The 12,857-nt window shown below is 41.4% G+C and overlaps 1 protein-coding gene across 2 annotated transcripts; it reads right to left on the bottom strand.

Annotated features, from left to right (window-relative positions):
• Nucleotides 1-3,652: 3,652 nt before the first annotated feature.
• Nucleotides 3,653-12,847, bottom strand: cidec (cell death inducing DFFA like effector c). 2 transcript variants are annotated; one of them, XM_033625453.2, is made up of 6 exons: nt 12,764-12,847; nt 7,693-7,761; nt 7,438-7,591; nt 6,472-6,621; nt 5,611-5,801; nt 3,653-4,140 (listed from the first exon to the last, which is right to left on the bottom strand). In XM_033625453.2, exons 1-6 carry the CDS (start codon nt 12,793-12,795, stop codon nt 3,960-3,962), a joined length of 777 nt encoding a protein of 258 aa, XP_033481344.1. In that variant the 5' UTR covers nt 12,796-12,847; the 3' UTR covers nt 3,653-3,959. The 2 variants fall into 2 exon arrangements, with proteins under 2 accessions (XP_033481344.1, XP_033481345.1); XM_033625454.2 differs by lacking the exon at nt 12,764-12,847 and adding an exon at nt 8,075-8,229.
• Nucleotides 12,848-12,857: the final 10 nt, after the last annotated feature.

Here is a 12,857-nt window from a genome sequence, read left to right as displayed (position 1 = left end):
GGCTGTTTTAATGATAGGCTGTCTGCGAGGCCACAGTCTATGAGTCAGATCCAACCCTTGCTCCTCCACAGCTCCAACCTCTCGTCCAAATATGGTCACTTCTGGCTCCAAAAAATTCAGATAGTGACGTCCAAAAAGCTGAACTTGAGGCTTCAAAACAGCAGTCCACAAACCAATGGGTGACATCACGGTAGCCATGTCCATTATGTATACAGTGTATGGCTGCTACTAGCATAACGCATTCTGACCAATGACTGTATGTAAAGATGAGAGATGACCGCTCCCTAAAAGTGAAACCAAAACATTAATTGCCCCCTGGTGGCTGGCTGCAGTAAAGGCCATAACCCCTGCCCACTCCTTGGTAGCAGATAGGACATGGGCCAAACTAAAACCTCAAAGTACACATTCATCACATTTTTCCAAAGATAGCTTCCTTCATTTTGAATAGTTCTTATCAAGCTGATGTATGGTCAAGTGTTTTTCTTTTAAGTTTGGTTGAAATTAGTTAATTGATGCTATAAAAAGGGGGCGTGATGTCATTACTGACAGCTGTGTCAGTCAGTGTGCTCGTGATAAACGGCACTGCTTGTGATTGTGTTGAATGTGTGTGGGTGGGAATTTCATACTGCTGCTCCACTTCCTGATCACTACTGCACAGACCCTGCCTCCAAATGATATCACCAGAGCAAGAGTAGTTGTATCGGGGATATTTTGGCTTTGTATTTCTACAGTGGAATGAACTGGAGGCACATTGACCATCTTTATATACAGTCTATGATTCTGGCTGAACACTCCGCAGTGGAGTTGCATTGTGGATGATGTCGGCGCCAGGTTTCGATAAGATATAAAAACAGGATATGTCTGATTCTGCTGCATCAATTTGGCTCCATTTTTTAACTGCCCATCAGGCCCATTATATGAGTGAAAGGCTGAAGCAGTGGAGGTCAACCAAGACATCAGCATGGTTTTAATATTTTCAGCATTTGCATATTGTGGGGGAAAACACAAATCAAACCACTTACCAAACCTGCTCAGCAGACTAGCAACGAGCAGATTATCTGTAGAAACCAATTTAAATGCAGATAACTGTATGGCTTCAATTTAATACACTTGAACCATGCCATTCAGGAATACTGTGAATCATAACAGATGTACATTAAAGCAGGAGACACAGTGGACATTTACATGCACAAAATATTCTAGTTTTTACCCTTATTCAGAAAAGATCATACCAAGCTGTTTACATGGCTAATGAATATGAAGACTTTCCTAATATTCCTGCTAACATGCGGCTGAGCATACTCTGTCATTTATCACGTCAATATATGGAAAAATGGAACAGCTGGAGCCACTTGTGCCATTTTGCTTCTTTGCACCAAAACAGATTTTTTTCCAGTTTTCTATCAGTGTTGGACTTGTTCAACAGTGTGACCGCAGCCTCCCTCTTTCCCTCCTTCAACCACCTTCTTGAAAAGGTCAGCATTTAAAAGCAAGTCATTTTAGTCGGACTGATGGCAGCCAAGAATGATAGCAACTTGCTGGAAGTCACCTGATTCTCTTACTATCAGAGCTTGGACCCTCTCCTTTTTGGATGTCATATTTACATGGTGCTCTCAACAGTATGAATTAATGGTGCTAATAAGAAAACATTAAACACCTGGCACAGTACTGCTGAATCTTTGAAAGACATGGTACAAGGTTAATGTATTGCCTTTAGCTCTTCTGACTTAAGTGTGCTCAGATGTCTAGTTCTGTGTGTGTGTTATGAATGTATGCGCTTATTTTTTGTTTTATTTCTACTATTATTTTGCTTTATTTATCCTTTCTTATAATTAATCATTTGATGTCTTATTGTTCATGACATGTTCTTATGATGTGGGCTCAATTTAGGTATGCTTACTGTAAGTATGCAAATCATGTGTTTTTGTAATTTTACAATCCCCATAGTCATGACATACCTTTGTTTTCTATGTTTGTTAAAATTACAATAAAAAATTGATCACAAAAAAAGGTGGGAGTTGTGATATTTGCATATATATCTAAATACCTGTTGATATCGTAGTGTATGTTTAAAAGTAAGAGTGTTTCTTATTCCAACCAGAAATGTGGGCTTTTCTTTTAGGCATGCATCTTTACATCAGCTTTGCAAACTTTTGGTGAGTTCACTTGTGTGCAACGCATCCATGACAACTCACAGCTCTGACAGTAACCAAGCAAGAGCATGCAAAATGTGGTAAAAACCAAACTGAGATGCATATTCTGAATGCGCTGTATACATGTCTATAAAGGAGGCTCCTAAAACCTGAATAATACCAAGATATCCCATGTGTCTTAATCGGAACAGTACATTCAGGATATGGCCTAATTCAGAATATCCAAAGGGAACATGTTGTTTACATGACCCACATCAAATTCAGAATATTGTCATATTTGGAATAATAGTGGAATATTAGTGTGCATGTAAACATAGTCAGTGGGCATGAACATCATGACTCATTTCAGTGGGAACAAAGACATGGCACACGACCAGCGTTCAACTTGTGGTTGCATTGTATGCAACAGCTGTTCATGCAGGATGTAACTGATGCAGTGCCAATACAGAACAGGAAATGTGCTTATTATCTCATGATTCATTACATTTAAAGATATACTTTGCAGGATTCTCCTAAAATCAATGTATTGACTCATATACAGCAACCATCACTTATGACCCACGACTCTGCCCTCTGCCTGTTTTAACCCGTTTTCTTGCTTTCTGTGTTGACTATGTTTATGGCATGTATTCCCACAGCACTCAGGTGAGGCTTGGACTTTATAAAAAAGTAGCGACCAGCTGCCATACTGAAAATAACAGTAATGTAGCGAGGCAAAATGTCAAACAAGAGTGAATCTGGGGTTGGCTTTTACTATTGTTAGCGAGCGGGTTTACAAACAGTAACCAACAATTCTGCGTAGCATACCTTTAAACAGCATCCATATCACTCAATACATAAGCAAACAATAACCAAGCTGATATTATGTGGGGTATTTATCGCATGTCATGTAAACATGGACTGAACCAGAAATGTCTCTGGCCAGGTTTTTATTCTTTCTGGTCATAATATTTTCTATAGACAGAAAATCGAGACAAAGAGAAAAGAAACCGGCAGATGATGAGCCAGGGAGTGGACCACAGTCATACCCCAGCTCTTGACCTTCTGAATATACACCTCAGACATTTATACTCTCCAGGATGTATCAGACAGCCAATTTGGTTAAAATCTGTCCTCAGCCTTTTGCTGCCACCTTCCAGGACAAAATGGCAAAAGTGGCACTTCTGCCACCAGCTGAAGCCATCATCTTGCTCTCTCCTCTCTCTCTCTCAGTGTAATGGTTCGCTTCCATCCCCTCGCCCCTTGCAGCTGCCTGCTCTTCCTTCGTTCTCTTCCTCTGATTTTCTGAGGCAGAGGCAGGCTGTAGCTGACAGGACAGTGCAGGCCAGGGGACAATTAGGGAAGCGTGGGAGAGACAGCTGGACCTGTTGCCAATTACACTGACTTTGACCAGGAACCACACACACACAAAGGCAGCTTAATGGGCTCACACTGCACATCTAAGCTCCCATGTGGACCTACTGTATGTAGACTTAAACAGACTTTCAGGAACGAGAAAATAAAAAAAGGGTTAGTTTTATTTATTCACTTCCACAGGAAAAAGTTACAGTAGTGAGTAAAAGTGCTTTCTGAGGAATAACTTGTGGCATCAGCTTCTACATACATACATACATACGGGGCAGAAAAATGTAACAGAGCGAGAAAGTGACTGTGAGACTATCGCAGTGTCTGCAAACAACACAGGAAATTGTGACATGAACATGAGGAGATCACCAGTTTCATCTGCGACAATCTACACTGTGCTCTAAATCTTTATATAAGAGTGGACAATGTGTTAGTTCCACCATCGTCAGCTTTAGTCCATCATCAGTGGGATGTCTTTCCCAGCAGCATGCTCTGCAGCTGCCTGATCCTGCCTTCCTGTGGCAGCGTCAGACTCTTCTCTGCTCGCTCCTCCTCCTCCAGCAGCTGCTCGATGTAGCAGGAGGAGCCCAGCAGGATGTGGCCTGTGGCCTGCATGGAGAAGATGGTCCATCGCAGAGCCTCCCTGGAAGCACAGCACAGAGACAGAATGAGAGAGTGTTCATAAATAGCAAATTCTCAGTGGAGAGGGCTAAACAGACACACACAACACAGTGTGAGTAACTTGGGATATACACCAAGCAGCCAGATGAAGTGGATAACATTGGTCATCTTGTTACAATGCAATGTTCTGCTGGGAAACCTTGCATCCTAGCATTCATGTGGAAGTGACTTGACACGCGCCACCAAGCCAAACACCACTGCAGACCAAGTACACCGTCTCATGACAGGACAATGCACCATGGCACACAGGAAAACCAGCAGAGGAATGGCCGTGACAAAGAGCTGCCTCCATATTCCCCAGATCCCAATCTGATCAAGCATCAGACGGATGTACCACTACCCCAGAGCCAAGTCCGATCCACAGTGGGGCCTCCTTGGATCGGATTTGGTTCTGACCTGTTGAGACATGGACACAGGACCTGTGCAGCTATCTTGTGGTGTCTGGCACCAGAGTGTCCTGAGCAGTTTTTGCAGTGAGGCATGGTGCATTGTCCTGCTGGGAGGCCACTGCTGCTGCTATGAGGGGTTGTACTTGGTCTGTGATGATGTTCGGGTGAGTTATGCATGTCAAGTGGTGTCCCCATGATTGCCAGGAGTAAGGGTTTCCAAGAAAAACATTGAATTGTAACAAGATGATGAATGTTATTCACATCATCTGTCAGCGGTTTCTAATGTCGTGGCTGATCGGTGTACATATGTATGAGAATATGATCAGAAGAAATGACATGTCATGTCTTGAGTAATTGTCATACAAAATTAAACACACAAGCATGACAGGCCACACAAGCTGCCAAGAAAATGAGTGACAGGAAATATACTCAACCCGAGATGATCATTTCTCACATAGACTGGATCTCGTAAAACAGACATCTAAGTAACAAACCGCTTTCACTGCGATGTGAGTACAAAAGCCCCCATATCTGACAAGTCTGCAAAATATAATCCTCTCTGACTGAAGCTCCGTGCCAAAGCTGAAAAACAGCAGATCTCAGCAGCGATGACGTAACTCCTCCCAAAATTAATCTCAGTAAAATCTAGCCTTTGTTCTGCAATCTGATCATTTCAACTCCACCACCCACACAGGTATACACAGTACAGTAGGAATTTAGGCGTTGCATGACAGGGGGTTTTGTGCACGGCATACTGTCGCTGGTGTTAGAAAAGCAGCTGATGTACAGTATGAAATGAACCAGAAAAAAAACTGAATTGTTGGTGGGTGGTTGCACTGCAGAGGTGATGATCCGCTTGGTGTTTTATGGATTAGAAACTCATTAAAATGCAGCAATTTTCATCTCTAACTGGATTAAACTATAACTGGGGATCCCAAACAGTGCTTCAGTAAAGTCAGCAGGGAAATGCTTTGACATGAAGAAAAAACATACATCAATTACATAACAGTTTAACAGCAAAGCATAAAGGCTCTTCCACTCACTTCAGCATCTTTTTGGCAGCGTAACAGCGCAGGTCATAGGACACAGTATAAGCGCCGTAAAAGGTCGCCTTCACGTTCAGACAGCCAATGAAATCCTTGGGGTTGTTTTTGTAGAGGTCAAAAGTCAGCTTGGCCACGTCTTTCCGGTGCTGTGGCCTGCAGGCAGTGAGCTGATCTCTGGAGGGGCTGTTCTGTGGAGCGACAGGAACGGAAACATAAGTCAGGTCAAAAGGGCACAGACACATTTTGTTGGTGTGATTGCAGCCAGAAAACTGGGCCAAGTGGCAGCTCCGCTGGTAGACGGTTGGATCACAGACTGAAGAAGCTCCTGCCAGTGATGATAGGAAAGGCAAAGGACAATGAAGCAAGGTCAGTGTGAGGTCACCAGAGTAAAGACTTAGAGGGGTGGATGCAAATCAATGCATGCATCCATTTCTATGGAAATTAATTGCTTTTGGTAGAATGCCTTTCAGATTTGATGATGCCTCTGGGTCTGATTAATATTCAACCCTAGCCTTTGATTCTTCTCTGGAAATAACGAAGGAAGAAACTAACCTCTGGTGTTCGCCCTGTCTTCTGCCTTTGCACAATAACTGACATATTGCTCCCCTATTCACTATGAAGGAGACAATATTTGCTGATTAAATTCCACTGAATGTATTATCCTTCAGTCTGCAGACCCCCTCACCTTCCACATTCATGCCTGCTGCATTAAAATAACAGATTTCTGTTCAGTCACTACATCAAAGAACCACAAACACTGAATAAAAGAAGTCGATCAGTCATGTTGAGCATCACAATGTACAGCTGATCAACAGTGCCACCTGGTGGTTGAACTGAAAAGGGTCAGCACCATCATACCGCATGTGGAGTCCACTTGTGGCCCTTCTCCAAGACCATGAGGACAGCGTTTACAGGCAGCGTCTGGAAGAACTCCTCTGTGTCCACCCCTGTGCCGTCTTCATCCAGCACCAGGGCGCTGACACACGGTATGCTCAACGAGTCGCTGACCTGAGAGGGCAGATACAGAGAGAACAAGTGTACATCACATGGTAAATAAATGTGTTAAAGGTCATGTGGGCGCATTACTCATTAGAAACAATTCATATATGATTCATTATACAAAGATAGAGCTCTATTACAGTCAGATACAAAGTGTACACCTCAGTCTTGTGAACTTTTACTGACATGAGCCTCACAAATGGTGAAGCATGAAGTGAGTCATGGGTCAGTCTGTCCCAAGGTTATTATAGTTTACTAAAATTAAAAACTATATTAGGTGTGAAAAATATTTTAGTTAACTAAAGTGAAAAAAATGAAAAGACTGAAACGATACTGTGTACTTACAAAAGCAAATGAAATAAAATATATACACGTAAAGACTTCAGTTTTAGCCTCTGTCAGTTCAGTCAAATCTGTCAGCACAACAACCACGAGACCTTGATGTATGTTTACTACTGAGACTGGGATGTCTACGTGAGTGACAGTCGATTGCCTTCAGAAAGTGTTGTGCTTGTACTGTAATACCTTCTCTGAACTTCTTAAACCTTCCCCCTGAGAAATACCCCTCAAATACCCCTCTTGAGCGTGCCTAGATTCTGTTGTTACCCAAGAACAAACCCTGAATAAGAAAACATTGGTAAATGCTATACTCTGTAAAAACTGCATAAGTGACTTTTAAAAAGAAATTCCATCTAAAGAACGGTTGGTGAATGAGGCCCATGTCTTTACTCTTAAAGCTTTCAACTGTTTGAGTCATCCTTTGATCATCATCCACCTGTGACTTCATTTCAATTCCTCTTCAGCCCTCTCACACAACCTCCTTACCTTGTTCATTAGGTCGTCTAGAGAGTCTGCCATGATTCCCTTCTTCACGCTGCGGTCAGCATTTGTAACCCTGAAGGGCCTTGGTCGAGGAGCTCGACCCGACAGCAGCTGCTGGGTCATGGAAGCACTGGCTGAGACGCTGGCTGTCACACACCTTAGGAAAGACAGAAGTAAACTTCATAATGTTAATAAACCATCAACTATGAACTGGTGATTGTTGGCTATCCCATCCACCCCACAGAACAGTGCTCTTACTTGGAGAGGGCAGACGGAGTCAGAAGGCTGAGGGACTTCATCGCATAATCCATCTGAGAGCTCATCGACCTGTGATTAGAGGAAATGTCGGTTTAGCTATTAGACCTTACTGAGCAAGCAACATTACAAACAGGCTTTACAAAAGAAGCAAAAAGTGGCTTTGACTGAACACTGCAGCTTCAAACATTTTACATCACAACAATTAAAGCAAACAATCTAAAGTAAATTCTAGTACTGCATTCCCTATTTAGTGTTCAGGTCTACAGGTATCATATCTAACTCTAATCTGTAAACCTAACCCTGTCCCAATAAAAAGACCCACGCATACAACATAAATCTCATTGTTATTAAAAGTTGACACTTGCGAAGTGGCTGTCCTGACCCTGTTTGAGTATAATCCCTATAGCCGTCGTTGGGATCCTGAAGCGCTGCTCCTAATGCCACTAAACCTCTGTGATAACACACACTCTCTCCTCTTGTTGCTGTTTCTTGCACCACTTGTTCACTGAACTTTGTGCCGATGACTGTTGAGCTAGTTACAAGCTGTGAGCTTTATTGAGTAATTCTCCCTGAACACTCACACTCACCCTCCCTTGTGAAAGCCCTGGTTTTCATTGGACCACTTTCTACAGAAGACAGAGCGCCTGTGAAAACATGCTGACAGTATGTTCTGTGGAAATTACCCAGACTGACCTGGAGGGTGTTTTTAAAAAGACCTTAAAAGACATTAAAATGGATTTTCTCAAAGCTTTAAGGAGCACAAACCAAATTATATTGAACTCCACTGTATTGAAGTGGTGTTAGAAAATGTATCTGCATGTCTAAATAACAGGTGGGATAATGAGAAGGTATGACCTGTGCAGGCTATTTAGAGTGAATCAGCCCTTAAAAGATAATGCAAAGGTATGGGATATGATAAGGAGAGGAGAGCAGATTTACCATGTTTGAGCTTGTGGTCAAAAATGTTCATTTTCAAAACAGTTATTTAATTAATTTTGCAGTGTGGAGGGTTTAATAGCATCTAGCTAGCAGTGAGGATTGCAGATTGCAACAAGCTGAAACTTCTCCCATGAGCTAAGTGTGAACTCCCAGTTAGGCTTGCTTGTTCAGGAGATATTTCCCAGGAGTCGAATGATCTTCAGAGGTCTTTTTCGCTCCAAAACAAATGGACACATAATTAAAACTGATAAAAACATAAAATGAAGCAAAAAAAAAAAAAAAAAATCAGTGTTTTTCCAATGCTGCTCATCATGGAGGGACTGCTCACCACAGCAGTAGACCCAAAAACGAGAATGGCCCTTTTTAGAGCCAATGTTTGGTTCCCCTTTGATGCAGTCAGAAGAGGAGTTGGTGACAATGTAAAAGAACAGGTATTTGAATACTGTACACATTTTTAAATTCCCATTACTTAAAAAGGGGAAAATTATGATTGTTTTTTTTTTTCATATAGACCTACTCAGACTTTTGAATTTGCCCCTCACCCTTTGTCTCTGTCAGAGGTTGTGGAGAATATGTGATAATAATTTAATTGATGTGCGAGCAAAGTTCATGGAAAGTTTCCCAAATTAGGTCATCGTTCAACGTTCACACGTTATCTTGGCGTGACGGCTTATAGAGACAATGTGTCCACACCTCCCAGTGTTATCACTTAATGTTACACAACTACAGATACAGTTAGTCTGGGATCACCTGTGTACATTAACCACCACAATAATTAAAAAAACAGTGATTAATACAGTACAGGCCAAAAGTTTGGACACCTTCTCATTCAATGCGTTTTCTTTATTTTCATGACTATTTACATTGTAGATTCTCACTGAAGGCATCAAAACTATGAATGAACACATGTGGAGTTATGTACTTAACAAAAAAAGGTGAAATAACTGAAAACATGTTTTATATTCTAGTTTCTTCAAAATAGCCACCCTTTGCTCTGATTACTGCTTTGCACACTCTTGGCATTCTCTCCATGAGCTTCAAGAGGTAGTCACCTGAAATGGTTTTCCAACAGTCTTGAAGGAGTTCCCAGAGGTGTTTAGCACTTGTTGGCCCCTTTGCCTTCACTCTGCGGTCCAGCTCACCCCAAACCATCTGGATTGGGTTCAGGTCCGGTGACTGTGGAGGCCAGGTCATCTGCCGCAGCACTCCATCACTCTCCTTCTTGGTCAAATAGCCCTTACACAGCCTGGAGGTGTGTTTGGGGTCATTGTCCTGTTGAAAAATAAATGATCGTCCAACTAAACGCAAACCGGATGGGATGGCATGTCGCTGCAGGATGCTGTGGTAGCCATGCTGGTTCAGTGTGCCTTCAATTTTGAATAAATCCCCAACAGTGTCACCAGCAAAACACCCCCACACCATCACACCTCCTCCTCCATGCTTCACAGTGGGAACCAGGCATGTGGAATCCATCCATTCACCTTTTCTGCGTCTCACAAAGACACGGCGGTTGGAACCAAAGATCTCAAATTTGGACTCATCAGACCAAAGCACAGATTTCCACTGGTCTAATGTCCATTCCTTGTGTTTCTTGGCCCAAACAAATCTCTTCTGCTTGTTGCCTCTCCTTAGCAGTGGTTTCCTAGCAGCTATTTGACCATGAAGGCCTGATTGGCGCAGTCTCCTCTTAACAGTTGTTCTAGAGATGGGTCTGCTGCTAGAACTCTGTGTGGCATTCATCTGGTCTCTGATCTGAGCTGCTGTTAACTTGCCATTTCTGAGGCTGGTGACTCGGATGAACTTATCCTCAGAAGCAGAGGTGACTCTTGGTCTTCCTTTCCTGGGTCGGTCCTCATGTGTGCCAGTTTCGTTGTAGCGCTTGATGGTTTTTGCGACTCCACTTGGGGACACATTTAAAGTTTTTGCAATTTTCCGGACTGACTGACCTTCATTTCTTAAAGTAATGATGGCCACTGGTTTTTCTTTAGTTAGCTGATTGGTTCTTGCCATAATATGAATTTTAACAGTTGTCCAATAGGGCTGTCGGCTGTGTATTAACCTGACTTCTGCACAACACAACTGATGGTCCCAACCCCATTGATAAAGCAAGACATTCCACTAATTAACCCTGATAAGGCACACCTGTGAAGTGGAAACCATTTCAGGTGACTACCTCTTGAAGCTCATGGAGAGAATGCCAAGAGTGTGCAAAGCAGTAATCAGAGCAAAGGGTGGCTATTTTGAAGAAACTAGAATATAAAACATGTTTTCAGTTATTTCACTTTTTTTTGTTAAGTACATAACTCCACATGTGTTCATTCATAGTTTTGATGCCTTCAGGGAGAATCTACAATGTAAATAGTCATGAAAATAAAGAAAACGCATTGAATGAGAAGGTGTGTCCAAACTTTTGGCCTGTACTGTATATAATTAATGTAACAGAATTATCTAACAGAAATCTTTAAATCTGCTGTTTTAGTAGTAAGAAGCAGAACCACAGCTACTTCATTCAGCCAAATTAGTGGCATTTGTGTACTGTAACTTTGCAAAATTAAACTTCATTTTTTAAATCTTTGTTAAGCACTGTATCTCATAACACATATAACATTCAAAATGTGTAATGGTCAATCTCAGGACAATTTATTTATTTTTCAATAGGTTTCCCAATGAAAGATGGTTCATAAAAGTAACAGGACGAAAAATAACATGACATAAATAACAGTACTGAGTTTTTAGCCAAGCAGTTTCAGTTACATGAACTATAGCCACATGGCATCAGTGCTGATAGCATGAGAACACTTGGCACCTTCAAGTGATTTACCAAAACTATCTTTGAAAAAAACATCTAAGAAATTATTTGGGTCACAGGACTGTACTTTGAGATTGACATTCTCTGTCATACTTACAATATGATCAAAAATATGAAGTCAGAGAATTAATTTTAATTAATTTTGGTGAATTCGAAATAGAGTCACACAGTAACACAAAACACAACATTACTGAAGGATTCTAATATTTATATTTCATGGTGTAGTGTTAGAGAGAAGGGATGGGTTAAAATCCTCGTTTCAGTGTTCTAGATGGTTTTTATAAAAGGTTTTACACGATGTATCTTCAAATATTATATTTAGGCCAAAGTGCAGGACACTTTGCTTGATAATATAACGTATTATACACATACTTTTATATATCTTTATGTATGTAATGTCCTGGGGACAGAAAAGGCAGAATGACCCACTGGTGTGTTTCTCCTTACTTGTTCAAGAGCACATTCAACTGGTAATGTTTCCCAAATAATTTTAAAAGTAGATGTCTGAATGTTTGTCACACTTTTTTTTTTTTTTTTTTTTAAAAGTCTGTGGCTCATAAATGACCTGGTGTGACACACCTGCTGTGACGTTGAGAGATACAAAGTACTGCCCTGCTTATGCAAACTTTAGTGCAGATGAAAGGCCACAGTCACACTGTTGTTCTCTCACACAATTCACAAAGCATTGCCAGTGGCTATATTTCACTGTCTGGAAGTCTGAGAGCTTAAACTCAGCTGAGCAGCACATATTCACACCCAGCAGCCTCCTGTGGCATCAGGAAGGGAAATGGGAGTAAAACTTAACCTTATCACATAAGAAGAAAACAGTCAGTCCTGACATTATGGGTAAGATCACTGTCTGCCTGCTGAACAAGCTGTAATCCTCTATTCTTGTTTATGGTCACACTACTGAAACGACAAATAACAGACTTTCTATGGTCTGAATGAAAATATGGGATTCTCAGAGGATTGTTGTTCTTCTGTTTGAGTAACACATCATACAACCAACTAAACTGGAGAAAATCTGGTGGAAAATGAGCTTGTTGTTTTCTAAAATAACATGTCCAGCATTCAGATAGTATAAAATCTACTTCACTTATGATATGGCCAGACTGAGGGAGAAAAAATGAATGTCACAGCCACTATACGGGAGGCCTTATACAGAAAAAGACATAGGCTACCACCACAGCATAATGCTAAACTTGTAGTGATAGGAATGCATTGGTTTCTATTAAATGTGTGGACCGCCTTGTTTAGTATTTTAGAGGGCACATTATGAGAAAACCGAGTTAAAAGTCAACGTATTATAACACTGAGACTTACTTTAGTGTTCCTGGTGTGAAGTGCAACCACATGAGTCCGTCACTGCCTCAGAGCTAATTAACAACACCTGCATCAGACTGATTAACGACTGACA

Source organism: Epinephelus lanceolatus, chromosome 1 (genome assembly GCF_041903045.1).
Source record: "Epinephelus lanceolatus isolate andai-2023 chromosome 1, ASM4190304v1, whole genome shotgun sequence".
NCBI classification, from domain to species: domain Eukaryota; kingdom Metazoa; phylum Chordata; class Actinopteri; order Perciformes; family Serranidae; genus Epinephelus; species Epinephelus lanceolatus.
The sequence above is the reverse complement of the archived record's forward strand: the minus strand, read 5'-3'. Positions and strand labels throughout refer to the sequence as shown.